The sequence below is a fragment of the Patagioenas fasciata genome, chromosome 2 (assembly GCF_037038585.1).
Source record: "Patagioenas fasciata isolate bPatFas1 chromosome 2, bPatFas1.hap1, whole genome shotgun sequence".
Taxonomy (NCBI): Eukaryota; Metazoa; Chordata; class Aves; order Columbiformes; family Columbidae; genus Patagioenas; species Patagioenas fasciata.
This window is the reverse complement of record NC_092521.1, coordinates 147,852,528-147,871,583: the sequence shown is the minus strand read 5'-3', so window position 1 is coordinate 147,871,583 and position 19,056 is coordinate 147,852,528. Positions and strand designations below refer to the sequence as shown.

The 19,056-nt window shown below is 38.5% G+C and overlaps 1 protein-coding gene across 1 annotated transcript; it reads right to left on the bottom strand.

Annotated features, from left to right (window-relative positions):
• Window positions 1-51: 51 nt before the first annotated feature.
• Window positions 52-18,584, bottom strand: LOC136097726 (macrophage mannose receptor 1-like). Its single transcript, XM_071805515.1, is given in 11 exon segments — window positions 52-2,369; window positions 3,829-4,239; window positions 6,613-6,752; window positions 8,094-8,322; window positions 8,424-8,459; window positions 10,229-10,505; window positions 10,817-10,998; window positions 15,707-15,837; window positions 15,840-15,904; window positions 17,795-17,906; window positions 18,545-18,584. Coding segments are annotated over 6 exon segments (666 nt in total). The 3' UTR covers window positions 52-2,369; window positions 3,829-4,239; window positions 6,613-6,752; window positions 8,094-8,322; window positions 8,424-8,459; window positions 10,229-10,369.
• Between the last annotated feature and the right edge of the window lie 472 nt (window positions 18,585-19,056).

Genomic DNA, 19,056 nt, shown 5'->3' with positions numbered 1-19,056 from the left:
CCTCAGATTTTTTGCAGACAGGAAAATGTGTTTCATTACAAAGTGCTGTTTTCCAGGTCCCACTGAGCTCTAGATAGGCACAGCTTATTTTCTGTTTTGGTTCTGTATAGTGCCACTTAGAAAAACTTATTTTACTTTTATCGGTCCATCTATAATAGCCATAATTCTAAAATTGAAACAGACATTTAACGTGATTTTTCTGTGTTCTCCTCTGTTTTTGGGTAAGCAGATTTATACAAATGCACATTTTCACAGTGATACATTGAGCTCAGTTTGTATATCTGTACTAGTACTGTTAAAATACTAATTAAATCGGGACTCAGCAGCGTACAAGTAAGTCACTACAGTTTGTCTCCCATGCTGTAACAGCCCACAGAGGTGTTCTGAAGACTAAAGGGTGCTTCATGGGTACTGGTAGTGCTCAGTCCCTTTGTTGGGCAGTGCTGTGTGGTGGACTAACCATCCTGGAGGACTCAGGTCACAATGAAGAACAATGTGACCACAGGAACATGAAACCAGTGGAAGGCTCAGGTGGAAACATCTCAGGGGGTGACTCTCCAACAGGGACTGTAAGCTCAGATACAGTTTTGAGAAGAATCATTCAGGAGTAAACTGTAGCTATGACTATGAAAAATCTGAGAAAAATATTAGTTTGTTAGAAGCAAAAGGGAAATACAGAGGAGTGGGAAGCCTTGATTCTCTGTTTAGTCTTCTCTCTCTTTAGTCTTCACTGTCCCCCTCCCCCTCTTTTTTTTTTTCAGGGAGAATCAGAAGAATTGCAAGGAAAAGGGAACAGGCACAGGCAGTATATTGCTGACATTAAGAAATGAGGGATAAAATGTGATCCCTTTCTAGTGTCTAGATGTGTCAAGAGGCCAGGTACACAAGCCCCTCCTGAGCTCGGCATCGTCAGGTCAGGGTCACTGCCTGGGGAACAGGAGGAACCACAAAGCTTCACTCTGCAACAGTGGGACTGACTCGCTTATAAGGACCAGGAGAACACAGCTGGTGATCCAAGTTTGATTGTCATGGAATTTTAACTGCTTTCTAAACCAAATTTCTATGACTGTAAAAACAACTAACTTTGATCTCAAGTGGAGTTAAACACAAATATTTTGGTTTGGATAGAGATGTCCTCTGGACTCGTGCAAGTGGGAGGATCCATGTCAAGGTTGGTGACTTCCAATCACACATGTATTCTAAGAGCAAACATTTTTGCTGGTAGGGAGAGGCACAGTTAGAATCATGAAGATATATATTGTTCAGCAATAAGTTAATTGTCTGAGACAATGTAGCCTTCTAAGAGGCTTTATAAAAGTGCTGGTGCATCATATAATCAGAAATGTTATTTTCACACATTTATTGCAAGTTCTCCCTAGGAATACTGAATCTCAAACATGGTTTGTTATGCTATATATCAGTGTGGAATCACAATCAGCAAAAACAATCACTAGTTAAGAAGGTTATTACTCATGAAACAGCTCTTTTTTATTATCAAGTTAGTTTATTCAGCTAAAAGAACAATGCGATAAAAACATGATAGTTAAGTGCATTGAGCAACTGCACACTGACTAGAGAAGCTGACACTCATTCTGACACTCAGTCACAGAGCTGATCAAATTGATGCTCATTCAAGTATTCCCTTACACAGTGGTGGACCTGGATCTCTATTCACTTGATCTGGCAGAGCATAGCTTTTACTGCTTTTAATCTTTGGGACTTAGCAGGCGTAACAAGGAGGATGTTCAGAGACACAAGGTATGTACTGTGAACCCTTCTGATCCAAAAAGTAATTAAAAAGATACAGCTGCCAATGATCATGAGGCACTAACCTCAATGACCCTGTTGGTCTCTTGGAGTAGAAGTCACGTCTCCCAAAAAGGGCCATCTAAAAGCTAACCAGGTAGTTTGACCTACGCGTCTCAGATTCCCATAGAGTTAATAAAGAGAGGCCAGCACTGTCAAAGGTTCCCATCCTTCTCCATTGCCTAAGATCGAGTTTAATGATTTGAGATGGATGAAGTTAAGTGCTGTCCTTCAGTCCTAGGTTCCTAAATAAGTTCATGCCACAATTCTCCCTGCTGATAGTAGCCCAATCATAGCATTTAAAAGCACCACCTACCCATTTATTAATCTTAACCAATTGCTCTTGAGCCCAATCCATAACGGCTCTCCATATTGCACTGCCTGCAGCAGCAGAAATATATTACTGTAATAATAAAAAATACTGGCAAGCTCTGACAATTTCTACTTGCAGGCTTTTCTTGCTTCTTCCCAATTCCTTTTAGAATGAATGGTTGAATAGCTGCCGTTACCATAATGAATGAAATCAGAAACTGGAGGAGTCATGGGATGAAACAGTTCAGGGTCTGTAGGAAAGAGGTACAAATTTGAAAGGGAAAAAACAGGGAAAAAATACTAGCTGCATGAATAGAAGTATTATTTTTGAGTAACAGATGAATATAGTGTGGTGGCTCAAGCACCAAATAAAAGCATTTCTTATTTAAAACACAGGAAACATATTTTAATGATAACTTGGAATTAATTTTAACCATAGTGTAAATAGTGTATTCAGGCAGAGACAGAGAACAAGCTGTGTGTATCTATGAACATACACTGCACCAGATGAAGTGGTGTGACTACCGGTCACAGGGTGATTCTCCCCCCAGGGCTCTCTAGGTCCCCCTCCCACAATGCAGATTAAAATCATCCAAAGAACAAGGATGGGGCAGGATCTTTCACCACTTCAGTCTCAGTATAGGGGTGAATTTCGTTCCAAGCAAAGTTCGTGACTCTCCTTCTACTTCTTTGCCATGTAGGATGAAGTGAAAAAGGAAACTGTAGTTGTACCTTAAATGATATAAGTGGAAGCAGAAAACAAAGACCTAGAGATAGTGATGGGGACAGAAAATAAGCCTGCTTTCATGTTCAGTAAGTGTTCAGACTGCCCTGGCCATTGTTTTTGCTAGTGATACCCTCATGCAGCTTTCTACATTTGCACGGGATTGAGCTGTGAAACATCTGGCCCAGCTGTGGCTTCTTCCTGTATTTTTACTAGCTGCTCAGCAGTTCCCTGTTTCTATTCCTGCAGACTCTGCCGTGTTGCTGTGTTCTGGGTCTGTCTCCCACCCTCAGGGTACATAAAGCAAGCTAGAACTTTCATCCTTCTGATTCTTGCTGGTCTTGCGATATAAAAGCGTTGCTAGACACTGATAAGCAAAATAATCAGTTTAACTGACCTTAGTTAACCCCCTAGTGGAGTATGTGGGAGGGTTTCTGGGAGCTGTGGATTAGATCTGGGCCTATGGGGTGGGCAATCTGCTTTTACAGAATTGTCTAGCTAGCTAAGATTCTTATGGTGGAGCTCACTGATGGGTTTGTCTTTGTGCACTGTATTTGCATTTGCAAATACAAATATAGATACCTGTATCTGTGTGTTAGTTGAGTAAAGCACAGATGGCTAAATGACTTTCCTGTCAATAAAGGAAAAAGGCATTTTGAAGGCATAGCTCTTCTAACCTGTTTTGGGCATCATGCCTTCAAAGTGTCTGCTCACCCTGTGCAGGCAACGGATTTAAGTGTGGGGTAGGTGAAGTCAGCCTTGGTGAGTGTTGGTGGCAATGCTGGTAAGGGAGAGGCTGTGAAGCCAAAACATTTTATAATCCTTATTGCAGAGCGAGTTTTGTATCTGGACTTATGGAGCTGGGAAAGTGGCCCTGCTTCCCTCACCCCGGCTGCTACCGGCACAGCCAGGCAGCTACGGCTGAGGACTGGATTGGATTGTTCAGTAAACGTCTTCCAACAAAGAAAGTGAAAAGTAAAACTTACTGCTGTCCATCTGGCAAATACAGCCTTTTTTTTTTTTTATGCTGGCAGTCAGTGTTCTCCCAGTATGCTGCTTCATCTACGGATCCTTTAATCATTGTAGTGTAGGGGGAAAAAAGAAAGAAAATTCTAGTTACTGAAGTGCAAAATGTCTGGCAAAATAATAGAAATAGGCTTGAGGAGACAAATTTAACAGCTTTCTGTTCTAATTTTCTCACTCTTATTTTCATTTATTGTTTCTTGGAAAATAAACTTATTGTATTACATATCTTAAAAAAACATACTTTCCTTGGCAGATAACTGCAAGAACTTTTGTCAGCTTATTGAAATTTCTTGGACTGCAACAAATCTACTTTTACTATGTAGTTTATGGTAATACGTACTGAACTGGTTGAACTTTCATTTGGATTCATGCTGTAAAGGAGAAACAGTAAAACAAAGTAAAAATCCCAGCTAGTAATACTGAATACTTGCAGTAAAATCTAATAATTCTAATTAACTCTATCAGTAATTATAATACAGCACACCTTTTCTGCATTTCTAGACTTATGCAAAGGAATGACAAAAAATATACACTCTAAACAGGCTTATTAATCTCTGCACACAGATTTAAAAACATGATCTCTGAAGTATAATTCTGTTGCCTTCTGCTTTAAACCATTGAAACAGAGGATCCTATCTGAGAAAGAAGTCAGCCTGGTTATGCTAACCTTGAATACGTCATCCGAGTTATGCATTTTTTGATCTTTTTCTGTTTACCTGTATTGTAATATATTTTCTGTCAACTTCTGTGTATTTATCTGTAAATCAGAAATGTCTTGCCCACTTTTAATAATCATAAAGGCTTCCATCTGTCCAAATAAATGTACCCTTGCTGTTAATATAATTCAGTCCAATCCACATTTCATTGATGACATCCTTTAGGTGGAAGATGAAGAAGGGTATTAAAAACAAAAGAAAAAAAAAAAGAGAGTAGCAGAGGAGTTGCCTTTCTACAAACTCAATGTAAGACGAATTTGAAAAAACCCACAACCAATCAACTTTTAAAAATATTTCAAATACCAGGTTTGGTATTGTTAGACTAATGCTGAAAGTGTACAATTACAATGGTAATTTAGCTGAAGCAGTTTGATTTCATTAAAAAAACGTGGTGGGGTGGGGAGGAAGGTTTTAAAATAAAAATAATAGAGACTTCTTGAAAATATAGAAATCAGGGCTAGAAAGGACTTCAAAAGGATTAATCAGTCTTCCCCAAGGTAGCATCAACTGCACAGACATAATTTCTGATGGCTATTTGTTTACTTTCTGAGTTGAGTATCTGTGGGCATTTCATTACTATGAACTATTTCTATTTATCTTGGCTTCCAAGGCCATGGGGAACAGATTATTGTCCCCTCCACATGACACTTTTGCCAAGGGATGGCTCTAGTATTCTCTGTAGATCAAGAAGCTCCATCTTTTTCTTCATAAGTTATGCTATTTAGATCTGAAGGCTAGTTTGGCCTTGTCTTTAGATGGTGAAATGTGCTGGCTTCATACTTAGTGCCAAAAGGTTCAGATGTCATAGCTTGCATTTGCTCATTGTGTAGAGAGACCAAATTTCCCCCTAATGCTATACAAGGACTTCTTGTAGAGTGCTGAGTCAGTCTCTCTTCTCTGGAGCCAAATATTTTATAACACTGCAGGGAGAGTAAAGGATTAGACAAAATTTCATATGTTGAAGAGTATTAAAACATTTGTTTTTGATTAATTCAGTTCTAGTCCCTGCATGTAAAGAGCAGCAGATGGGGGATCTGATGAAATGCAAATTCCTTCATCCAGCAAGAAGGAGACCCAGCCGATCCCAGCGACGCGAGTGCAGCTCTGACAAACCCGTGGGCTGCCCCAGGCTAGTGCAGGGCAAGAGCAGGCAACCTCCAAAAGCTTTTGAGGAGTTAAGTAGCTATCCAAGGTCACATTACTGAAAAGTATAATTTTTGATTTTATGGGTAGAGAATTTCCTGATTGGATTCAGTTATATACCACAGACTTAGAGCTAAAGCTGAGCTTGTGTGATCTCTCAGCATGAGCTGAACGGCATCAGGAAGATATGCTCTTTTGCAGTGTATTAATATCCCAAGGGGATTTTTCCTGAATATCACTATAAAAAATGGTTGTTGTGGTTGTTTTTTAACCAGTATATCCTGCTCCTCCATTTTTATGCCCTATGAATGCACAAAACATTTTCCTATTGATTGATTGATTTGTGGTTTCCATTTCTTTGTTGTTTCTGTTTATCTGTTTCTTTACATTCATGTGGCCAGGTTTACTTTTGCTTGATTTAGCAAAAAACAATGCTTGTTTTTTTTCTATATGTGATCTGACATTAATTATTGTTTGTATTACTCAAGACAAGTTGTTGTGATTGTTGATTATATATGGAAAGTGTGACGTTTCGTTTTTTCATCTCAGTGTTACTCAGAAAAAGGGGCTTACACTTAGAGATAAGGATGATGGAAGAGTATTTCCATGCAGTACGTATGTCTAAAATAAACAGAGAATTCTAGAAACTATAAAGGAACTATGGCTAAAGGCACATGGGCATTTACAAAAATTTTAACTTAAAACATTCGAATTCTTTTTCTTTTTTTTTTTTTTTGAGATTTGAAGATTGACTATACTGCTAATTAGAACACCACTTAGTAAATTGGTGTATAAACTGAGAATATTTATATAGTGAGACAAAGGGATAGTTGTTTAATCTACCTATAGCGTGTCTGCTAATATGGCTGAGATTTGTTACTTGACCTTATTGTTAAACAAAAGCCAAGTTTCAGGACATCCTCCTGGAGGTGGAAGCACAATACGAGCAAATATTGAGTAATTTGAATTGTGCCTTTCACAGATAAGAGCATTCTTCAAAGCACAGCTTATATCTTTCCAAAGGCCTATAAGTAAATGAAATACAGAGAATCACTGTCTGAAACACTTGTACCACTACTACAACAGTCAGCTACAGACAGTATTTATAAAGCGCAAATTAAACCTTCTGCAGGCAGGTGAAAAAGTTGCCATGTACACAATTTGCCCTAATACACTCCTCCTTCCTCTGTTATACATTCATCTCCTGATAATGATGATGTGGTTTTAAATCTCAGCAAGCTTGTTATGAAAAAGTGTCAGTATTGTTCAGCTACTTGTTGGTGGATTAACCTCAAATTTAAATATTTAGCAAACATTTTGGATTTCAATGTTAAATTTTTGACCAAATATTTCTTGTTGCTATTTTACTTGAGAAAATGTCTTGACATTATCTGAGTTTTCATCAGTATTCGCAAAATTTTGTTCATTTGGAGCCCAGGCAGCATAATTCATTGGGGTTTCATCCAGCCAGCTGAAGGAAACAAAGGGACAGTGACTGCCGGACAGACATCTCCAGTGGTCATTTAGTTACAAGGTCTGTTTAGGTAAAGGGCTAAGTGTGGTATTAGCAGTGACCAGAGGGCAAAAGCTCTACGTATACTGGAGAGGACATATCCACAGCATTGCTGCTTCTCAGCTGTTTAGTACTATAACATTCAAGTCCCATCAGTGTTCCATTTTGCCAGAGGCTGAATAAACACATACTCAAAGGGAAGTTGTCTTATGGTTTGAACAAGATTGAAACACCAAGATCTCACCAGCGCACAGTTTTCCCTTTCATCCCAGGAAGGTGTTCTCCTGGAAGCCTTCTACAGACTTCTAAAGCAGGATCCCTACCAGTAACTTCAGAAAGCTATTGGGTGAGATGATGCTTACACTTCTTGCTTCTAGCTCATATAACTTGAACCACTGGGATTAGTCTGATTAATCCCTTACATCCACATTTTATCAAAATCTCTTGGGTTTTCTCTGTAGCCATTGGAGATCTGATCAGAGTTAATCTCATTTTAAGGCTGAAGTCTAAAGTTGATCAGATCAATAACATCCTAAATTAACTGCTTCTCCTCACTACCTATAAAGGGTTGCTTGAACATTTAACTCAGTTCTCTCAGTGTAAGACATAAAGTGAAATTAATCTTAGTCATCAACTTCTCTTGGTTTTGCTCTCCCATATTTGGAAGGAAAATGCATTGCTGTTCTTAAATACAGAACTTAACACTTCTGATCTGAGCCTTCTCCTGAAAACTAACCAGAGGTCAGTTGCCCAACAGTTGTTAACTTGCAAAATGAAAGCACACACAAACACCCACATAGAGTGAGAGGGAATTACTGTCATTTTCGTCCATTACCAGTTTTTCTTTACTCACCTGAATTTCTGATTGGAGTTGACAAATAAGCAAATGAAACAAGATTTCACTCTGAGTTTTGCATAAATCAAATCACAAAAGTGATTAACAGTTAAGCACTAAACAGTTCCTCAGCATTGAACAAAAATCTGGAAGCCCATAAACCATGCCTCTGATTTTTTTGTCCTTTTGTTTTTCTGTACTTGAGCCTCAGGCAAGAACATTGTGGGTTCATGAGAGGCTTGATATTCTGAAATATAAAGAATCACATATATTATGTTCATATCTGGTCTGTACAAAGTCTGAAGACTATACAGTAAAGTTTTATTTGAAAGAGCTAAAAAATCCTACCAAGTTTGTAGTTTGGTTCAGGTTTTAGCAGTGTATCTGTAAAATAAAAGATCACCATAAGCAACATTCCAAATACAAAAAGAATCCAGAGACATTTACTTTATGCAGTTGCAAATGATTTGTATAATAGGAAAAAACAACAACAACAAACAAAAAAACACACAAACCAAAATACCAATGAACTATGCATTATATATCTAATGCATTTTCAAGATTTTAAAGCACATATAACTGGATTAAATTTAAAACTATGTATAATTTTGAAACATCTATCTAGTGAAAAATATGTATCTTTAAAGCATCTATATGTATCTCCAAAAGCACTGGATTAAACAATCCAGGATATGCAGTAAACACTTTGTAGATGAAACTTACATCAGTTTAAAAAACTAATTTAGTATTTTTACTTGGCATGTTATTACTAATTTCATTTTATATACATGGGACTAGAGCCAAACAACATAATCCAGACAATAAGTCAAGTTCTCAAGCTTACGTATACAGTAGAAAACTATTCACAAGTACTGAAAGCTTAATGCTGGTATTTTGTTAATACCACACATAATTTCCAGTGTCTCAATGCATTCCTCCTACTCTAATGGGTTGTCTTTTCCTAGGAAAGTCTGTTTTTAAGAGTCTTGGAGAACCAATACATACCAAACATAGATTTCTGATTATAGGATGGGCCAGGAGGAAGTGATTAGCCTGTTGCTACTCCCAGAGCCAGATATAGCCCTCCAAGGTAGCTCTACTTTCATTTGGATGCCTATTATTTTGTTCTTTACAAGGACTACTAATTCTTGTTTTAGCTTTCTCCATGTCTTCTGTGGTTTGATGGACAGGAACACATTATTAAAGCAAGAACAGGAACAATTTAGATGAAAAATGAGTAAACAAATGAAAAAGTAATCAAATTTTTCAGTTGGGAGCTTTTATACATTTTCTTCTCAGGTGTTTAGTGAAGAATGAACCAAACTCATTCAAATACTTTCGTGGTGAATTTAAATATTTAATCTCATTTTGATCTTATTTTTTAATCCTAACAAAAACATTCCTTGTTTGTTTGTTTGTTTTTTAAATGGAGGATCTCAAGTAAATACGTGTCTTAAGTGAATATGAGAGAATTAACAGCTGAACATCTCTCCACTCATGTTGATCATCATATTATCCAGATTCAAAATAACAAGATCTAATTTTTTTTATTTTTTTTTTTTTTTACTTTTGAAAGGTCATCTAGGATCAAGATAAACTGATCAGAGTCTTTATGTAATGATTTCTGAACTCCTCCTGAGTAACCTCACCAAGAGCAGAGAGCCACATCTGTACAAATTAGCATGCTCAGCACACCAGAAAGGGTTGCACGGGACGCACTGCTTCGAGCTGGTGTGCAGCACTCAGTATTTTGATGATGCATTTGTATGACTAATTTAACCACAAGGCAACAGTGACTCTTCCTTTTCAGTTAAGCAATTTTTCAATGTTAGCATGGTGCCTTATTTGCCATTCAACGGTAACATTTGTTGGCAGAGTCATCAAATACTAGATACACTCTGTGCTTTTTATATAACTGCTTCTCCCTTCCCCTTCTTATTGTGCCTTCTACTAGTTCCCTATGTTCATCCAACTTTCTTTTCAAGAAACTTTAAATAATCTCCTGCTCCATGGAGATGCATACATGTACTTCATCTACAACCAGGAAGCAGGAATGTAAAAGTAGGACCGAGTAAACAAAACAAGTTCTTTCATTATTGGTTGTTGCCTGGGGCCCCCAGCCCATGAAGTCTCTGTTTCCCGTGGGCACGCACCCCAATACTCCTCCATCAGGTCTGATTCCTGCCCTGGCTCCAGCTGCAGGGTTCCTGGTGCTAGGGTCATGCTTCTCAGGCAAAGCTGGTGCAAGAAAGGGTCTTGCAAAGCTACACCAGCCTCTGCTTTTGATCACTTTTTCAGAGTTGCAGGTTCCTATAGCAACTGATCCTTCTCTTTGGTTCCGTTATTTGTTTCACAGTGGAAAGCAAAGCTCTTTTTCTCTTTTGCAAAGAGGACTCTAGTGTCCTGCATCTTTGCCTCTCCTGGGTGAGCCTGAAGCAGATAGAAATACAGGGAAGAGATTAAAGTGGGAGAGAGGTACCTTTGCCTTGAAGATTTATCCAAGCCATGGCAGAAAGAGATAAAACCAGAGATAAAGTAATACAGATATCTTTAACTTCCTACATCTGAGTACAATTGAAATGTCTCAATTCATTGCTCTTGCTTTATGTGTTGCATTCACTGCAACTGGCTTTAAAATGAACAATTCCCAGTATCTTTCTTCTTTTCAATTTGCTTAAATCCATACAATTTGTTTTGAACTTGCATTTATTGCTCCTAATTAAGTAGGGAAGTAATCATACCTTTTTTTTGTTTCACAAATCCAATTAAGTAAATCTTCAGAGCGCAAATTGTTCCAGTGCATTTGGGGTGATCTATAGCACAATTCGTTCCAGCGCATTTGTAGTGATCCATTAAACATAACACAACGTTCAAGTTCTTCATGATCGTTGGGTTCATCTTCATCCCAGTTCTCATAAATTACCTGTGTTGGAAATACATCTCAATTACTATGTGATTCGAGCTGAGTGGAAATAATTGAGATTGCCATTATAACACAATTTCAGGATCTCATCATCTCAAGTACCCTGTTTATGGGATCAATAGGAGTTCAGGTAGGTTCGAGAGCACTGCAAAAGTCATGTTCATCAGCTCATTTTCCCCACCACTCCCCAGAGAAGTTGTAAAGATTACACAGTATGGAAAAGACTGTCTCTGATGGAGGAAAAAACAAAGGGCAGAGGGAGTTGTGTTTATCTCACTTTGTGAAAGATGGCAACCTGACTTTTTTGTAATGACATACATCAGTGCCCAGTCTGGGATGCTGTGAAGATCAAAGAGTACAAACTGTGGAAGATGACATATAACGTGGTACCAGAGATGAAACAGAGGTCATTTTGTATTTTCGTTAGTATGTTAAGATAGCATCATCGCTGAGCACTACAGCTGTAGAGCTGATGGATAAAGACCTACATCACACCTGCCAAAGGTTTCAAGAGATTGGAAAAAAAGGCATGAAAGGACAAAAATTTATATATTCTCAAGGACAGAAAATCAATTAATATCCAGCAAATAAGTTCTCACAGGGAAGCCATCAATCCAGGCAAAATCCTTCATCAGGATTTAAGAGAAACAAAACAATCCAGAAAGCTTGAGTGTTCAGTCCTTTATCTCTAAAATAGATCATACAGTATAGATATATGAATGTAGAAAGAGGGACCATAATATAAATGTTGGAAAGCACAGAAACATGCTGCCTTCTGTCACACATGAATTAGGAGCTGCTCCTTCAGCAATGGGCCATAGCCAGGCTTGCCGCCTGTGCTCTGTCAAGGGGCTGGATAGTGCTCTGTGTTGGGACAAGATGTGACATGTTCGAATGTAAGTTAAAGGACCTGCGATGGGGCACAGAGCCAGCTCAGTCTCCCAGCCTTCTGGCTGCAACACAGCTCTTGGATCTAGCATGAGTTCACTGACAGAGGCTTTAGCAGAAGTAAAACATCAGCAGAGAGATATAATTCAATTTAAGTAATGAAAAATAGAGAAAATTGTTTTTCAACTGCTTTGATTCGTTTCTTGGCACTTCCTATGTAGTTTACTTAATAGTTCATGCTATTTAGCTTGTTTTACGTATGGACCAGATAAAATAGAGTCCTGTTTCATTCCCTAAGTAACACGAAGATTTCCCTCCACAAATATTTCATAGTCTAAAGCAAAGAGACTTAACACACAAGTATTTACTTTCAGCTTCTCACAGTACCGAAAAATAATTAAATGAATAAGGATGAGATCACAAAGGATTTTCTATATGACAGTTTTAAATCTATTTGAGAAATTAAACCTAGATTCACCACCATGTAAAACAGTTTTGGTTAAACAGCTATATCTAATGTATCATTGAGATGTCTTAACATTATGGAATACAACCAGAATGTAGTGGTCTAATTTTGGGGAAAGATAATGGCATCATTTCTACATTACAGGCAAGACATGGCATCTACAGTGCTAGCAAAAATTAATTAAAATGAATTCCTGATTGTTTTCAGGAGTCTTCAATTTGTAGTTGGAAAATTTCCACACTAAGTCCTTGCATCTGTCAAGGTTTAAAGCAAGGTGACAATAAACTGCGGCAGATACTCTTGTTAATCCCCCCACCCTTTTTCTTAGATAAAAAAAAGTGATAAGAAGGAAAAGGGGAGAGACACTTCAAGTTGGAAAGGGGTTAAAGGCTTTCACAGAATCACAGAATCACAGAATGTTGGGGATTGGAAGGGACCTTGAAAGACCATCTAGTCCAATTCCCCTGCCGGAGCAGGAACACCTAGATCAGGTTACAGAGGAAGGCGTCCGGGCTGGTTTTGAATGTCTCCAGAGAAGGAGACTCCACGACCCCCCTGGGCAGCTTGTTCCAGTGTTCTGTTACCCTCACTGAGAAGAAGATTTTCTCATATTTAAGTGGAACCTCTTGTGTTCTGGTTTGTATCCATTGCCCCTTGTCTCACCATTGGTTGTCACCAAGAAGAGCTTGGCTCCATCCTCTTGACACTCACCCTTTACATATTTATAAAGATTAATGAGGTTGCCCCTCAGTCTCCTCTTCTCCAAGCTAAAGAGCCCCAGCTCCCTCAGCCTTTCCTCATATGGGAGATGCTCCACTCACTTAATCATCTTTGTTGCCCTGTGCTGGACTCTCTCCAGCAGTTTCCTGTCCTTCTTGAACTGAAAGGCCTAATGCTACTAATAAATAGACTACATATACAAAATATACAAAACTCAATCTTGAAATCCCTAGGGTAGAATTGCCCGATGTGGAGTTGACGTCACTCCAGCGGCAGCGGAGCTGGGTGTGCGGAGCTGGCGTGGCTCCAGTAGCTGCAGGGCAGGCACCCAGAAGTCCTGGGTGGGACTTCACAGCAAACGGGAAACTGTATTCAGGGATGTAGGGCCCTGAGACCTGGGAACACAGGCCTGGGTGGCAGGGTCCTCTTTAGATGCCAGCCATGGTCGGGGAGAGTGAGACCCTACCTTTATATGATGTATGATGTGGATGGGATGAAATAGTCAGTTGGTCAGTTTTAGTCACCTGTCCTGTCTGCCCCTCCTGTAAACATGCCCTTCTCAATTATGGAATGTGTGTAATCTTATCAGTCTTCTTGGATGTCATAGCAATAAATCTAAACATGAGCTTCTTCAGCATTTCATTGATCATGTCTGAAAAACATGCAGACGAAGATTCAGAAAAATGCAGTTACTTAGAAGAACTTAGCTGAAACGAAAATTCACTAAAAGAGAAACTGGACTTGTTTTTAACAAAACTATGACATTTTTACATTACACATTAATTCATTGAATGCATTTATTAAAATATGAATTGCAGGCAGATTAAAAAAGGCACAATTTTATTGTCTCCTTTTTGGGAGAGGGACTAACATGTGAAAACTTGATCAGACATGGAGAACAGCCTTGATAAAAACCTGTGATGAATAATTCAAAAATATCAAAGCATCTTTGAAATATTAAAGATTTTTTTTTCCAGGATAATATCTCCAGATAAAAATGCCCATTTTATTTTAAAATTTGATTGTGTTTATTCATTCACTTACCCAGTTCCAGATGTATTCTGAAGGAATTCTTATGTAACATAGCATGAACATGAAAAAGAATAATTTTACAAGTATGCACGATGCTAATTCCCATAATAAAATTTGATCGTTTGTATTGATTGTGACCAGATTTTGGCTTATTTCTCTAGAGAATTCTTCAGCCTCAAACTAAGTGTTCTTTTGGTTTCCCTCTCACACACACACACAAAAAAAAACTGTTGGGAAAAAAAAAAAAAAGAGAAAGAAAGCTAAATGTGCAAAGTTTGGCGTATAAAAATATATAATTGCCTATTCAATTAAATAAGTATCTATTTAGCACCCCTTAGCACCCCTTCTTCTTGACTGAGACGACATGTCTGTCAAGACCTATATTATTAAACAGTAGTAATGCAAACTGTAAGTATTTTTTCCTTTCTATTTTAAAATCAGGTATGGCATAGGCATCTGAGGAGAACAAAAGGTATCACAACATACAATGAAGAAAAATATAATGTATAACTTAACTGGAACTTTGACCACTGAAAGGCTCAAGGAAAGATGGAATAGCTCACTTGTAGTATTTTGCAGTAGAAATCAAATTTTTGAGAAATGGAAGGTGGAAGGGAAATGAATAGGTTGCAACAGAAAAGATAGTATGGACAGAGAAAGCCGATTGGCAAGTTGCTGACCCTGGTTGAGGAAGAGATTTGTGTATGGTGGTGCAAGCATACAAATAGCTGCACTTTCTACTATGAAGTATATATATTCTTGAATTAAGGAACTCGATGCTTGATATTTTGGGTGAAAATAATCAACAATTTGGTGATTGACAACTAAAATAATGTTAGTAACAATAATTAAGTGTGACATAGAAGTTGAGACTTATAAATACAGGGCTAAAGTAATCTCTGGCCTCCCGAGAGACAGAGAATCTCAAGAGAGAAAGTGAGAGAATGCTTTTGTAAAGACCTGGAAGAGCAATGTTGCATATTTACATTTACTTGATCTAATTTTGCCTTTTCTTTACTTTTTTCTCTTTTCAAAAAGGAGACTTTTAAAGGCATTTTTAGCTAAATCAAGAGAATGCCCCAAACCTTTCTTTGCTGAAGAGTCACCGATACCAAACTAAACCTGGATCTAAAAGTATCAGTAAAAGTACCACATGCTGTGTGAGAAAATTTTAGCAGAGAGTTGGGTTCCTATAAGTTCTCTCTTAAAGACATTGCCATATGCAAGTGACGTTGTCAGCTCTTGAGATGCAATACTATGTTTTTCTGACGTCCCAAATTCCTGGAAGCAAAGAAATTAGGTGAGGTTATCACCTGGCATTTAAATAAAAGAAAGCACATTTCTAGCACTCTGGTTTTATTATTTCAGGTTTTCCATTGTAGAATTTCATTATATCTGATGGATTTTCTCATGTTTTTTTTGCCGTTGAATAACATGGAGAATATAACTCTCAAAAAAATGACTCAGCACCTTGGTCCCTCAGTACCGTGGTGACCAGGGCACTGACCACTGGGCTGCCCCATGCTCAGGCTCATAGTGAAGATAGACACACACGTACTTTGAAGCAGACACAGACCTACTTTGAAGGAGACACAGACTTACTTTGAAGCTTGAGTCTGTCCAGGAGGCTCCATCCCAGCCTTCAGCACAGGCGGCCGCAGGGACTTGTACCGGAAGAGCAGGAGGAGCCACTCCCGCCGCCCGCTCTTCACAGAGATGATTGCTGTCTTCTCACAGCTAACAACATCCCATAAACCGGCTGCAATTCCAGTTCCCATGGCAACACAGTCTTGCTCTTTCCTTTGCGATATGGAAAATAAATCAGTAAAACCAAATTCTTAATTGGTCTCTGAGAAATGAGACCTTTACTTTTATTCAAGGAAAATTTTGAAAAAGAAGATTCAGATTATACAGATTAAAAAACTTCCTGGATATAACATTGTTTTTAATACCTCCTGCCAGAGCCCAGATATGGGCCAATGAGTCTCACAGACACATCTTTGCCAAAACCATGAATCTGCAGCTTTAAAATACAAATCTTCTGCTGCCACCCCAGGGAAATCACAGGGCAAATGACACTTGATTTTATTTACATATGTAGCAGATGGTCTGACAACTACATTGGGGTTCTCAATATCCAGGTAATTCAATTTCAAGAAGGCTGGTATCAGTCATGTAAAACAAGTTTGGTTTAAGGCATAACAAGCTAGTTTTGTTGAAATGCAAAACAGCTGGGTGTTCACTGCTCATTTCTCACATATGCACCTTGTGGGTCAGAAAACTGTCCATAATAATTTTGCTCAGTCAGGTGAATTTTTGTTCACTAATGTGAAAAAGCAGAAAAAAAATTAGACCATGGACCTTGTTAACTCCCGCACAGTAATGCCTTCAGTCTAGCCCATTAAAAATCTGTTTCTGTAAAACTTTGCAGGAGATTGATTTTAACAACACCTGACACTCAGCTGTGATAGTGCTTGTTGCATTGGCATCAAACACAAGGCCTGACAGTGTTGGCCACCTACAGCTACAAGCACAACAGAAAGTGCCTCCTGTAATTTCCAGCACCAGGGGATGGAAAGCAGGAACTTTTATGAATTTCAGCTGCACTCTGGTCAAGAGGGTTGAGCCCATGTAGAGCTTACCTGGCATTACTGTGTTCCAGTGTGTGAAGAGAGGAGTTTCACCACTGGTCCACCTGAAACTCCTTCATTCTTCTGTATTGAAGAGACCAATCCAGAAATATTTTTCGGATCTCAGCCTCGTCAAACTAACCAGAAAGGCTTGCTTGTTTCTGAAGTAGAAAACAGTTTTCATCCACAACCAATTGCCTTGCAATATTGATCTAAGTGGTACAAATAAAGGTATCACTATCATACTAGTGTGACCCCAAGGCAACAGCTCCTCTGTGAAGTTCAGGTAAAACCTCAACAGGCTTTTAATGTGGTCAAAATAGTTTGGTGAGGGTTAGCTTTCTGCTTTCATCTGAAAGCATCTTCTCTCTTTTCTGCCCAGTTCTGTGAAAAGTCACAAATAACAGCTCACATGGGCTTCTAGTTCTATTCCACTATTTGCATTGTCTTTCCAAATCTCTGAGGTGTCTCAAAACAGACCACCAAGTCAGGACCAAACCATCAGCTTTGCTAGCCACCACCTCTGAAGGCAGTCGTGTTCCTCAGGGGACATGAAGCCTGCAAAGCCTGCAAAGCCTGCCTGGGCTATGGGTAGGTTGGAGATGCCACATTCTGGTTGTGGTGGGGAAGGTCCTGGGGCACATTTCCTACATGTGTTCAGCATCCGGCTTAGAAGGTAGTTTGGGAAAATATTTTTGTTAAACTTTTGAATCATAAGGTAATACCTGTCAGTATACAGACTAAAATTGTAGTAACTACGTTCCACCAGGAAAAAAAAAAATAGGCTGCTTTAATTAGGAATTGAAAGATAACACTATTTAATTCAAGAACCCCTAAAATTTGGATATTGTTCTAAGAAAATAAGTAGAAAGCCCTAAAACATTGAAGAGTGCTTGCTTGGTTTTTTTTTCTGCATGGATTATTTTGTTTGGCTTACTACTACAAAATTTTTGAATGGTGCTGATAAAACACTTCAAATAATTCAAAAAATGAAAAACTTTTACAAGTTTCTCCATCAGAAGGAGTGATTCTGAAGTATTAAAAAAAGATATTTTCCTACCTGCTTTCCACCGTAGCTAGAAAAGCTGTGCTCTGTTCACATCTTATTGCTTCTGAGAATGTTGCAGATCCAGAGTCAAGCAAGTATTGGTGAAAACCATACTTTTCCAACCCTGTGACAAACATAAGGTTCTTAATGTGAAATTGAGACTTCAATAGAGAAATTAGTTCTGCGTTTTTGTGTATAAATATTCTATGCCAAATTTTTTGCAACTAAGCTTAAAAACAAGTTGAGACTGGGCCAGTCTTGTAACTAACAAAAGCTGTTTTTTTGTTGCTGTTTGCTCCTACAGAAGGCCTTTTTTTGTTTGAAGGTTGACATTAAGTTCTTAGTTTTCATCTCTTTTATTTGTATGTGACTTTTCAAAGAAAACTGTGACTGTCCATTTGCTATCACTTTCCAGGGCTCTGTAAGGCTGGGATCATACAAACTGCGCCATAACAAGCCTGTGATTCACTCAGGGGGAAGCTGCAGCTCCAACCTTCCAGAGCTGTGAGATCTGACATAAAGAAATACAAAAATATTGCAATATGGAAATGACATTTCAGAAAAAAAATCATTAATATTTATTGCGAAGCCCGACTTTTATGTTACAGATGGGGTAAACAAAATACAGGCCAACACATGTACTCACTGTGACCAAGCTGTGACACTAGGAAACTGTATTCAGCAATGTTGTGGACACTTGCCAAATCTCCATCTTGCTTCTTACATGAAGTCAGAGCACCTTTCTGTAATTTGGGTTCTCACTGAATGCTGTAGCAGTGGCCTGCATAGGGCCACCAACCATTGGTGCACTTAATAGGTCTCAATTCCTCTAAAATTAAAGCGCAATTTTTCAGAGCAATTTTATATGAGGAAAATAAAGGACACTAGAATGAGGGTTCATGAGCACTCTTTACAAATGTGGGACTACATGAATAAACATAAAGCTGTAGTTAGAAATGCAAATACATTCAAATGAAAAACAAATATCATTAAGGCACAGGATGCTACATATGCAAATAGAATGAGGTCTCCTTGAGCAGAGAATCATTGAAAAAGGCTCGTATTATGTCAGAGATGCAATTTGAAATAATGCCATGGTGGGAAAGAAAGAGCAAAGCAGACAGCAGCCTCTCCCCTCTTTGCCTCCTGGAGCAGTCCTGTCACTGTGTCACGGTCACCTGGGCTGCTTGCAGTGGCTGACATTAGGCTCTGCCTGCTGTTCAGTGTCTTCTTGCAAACACACAAAATTTTCAGATACGGAAAACGATGGAGTA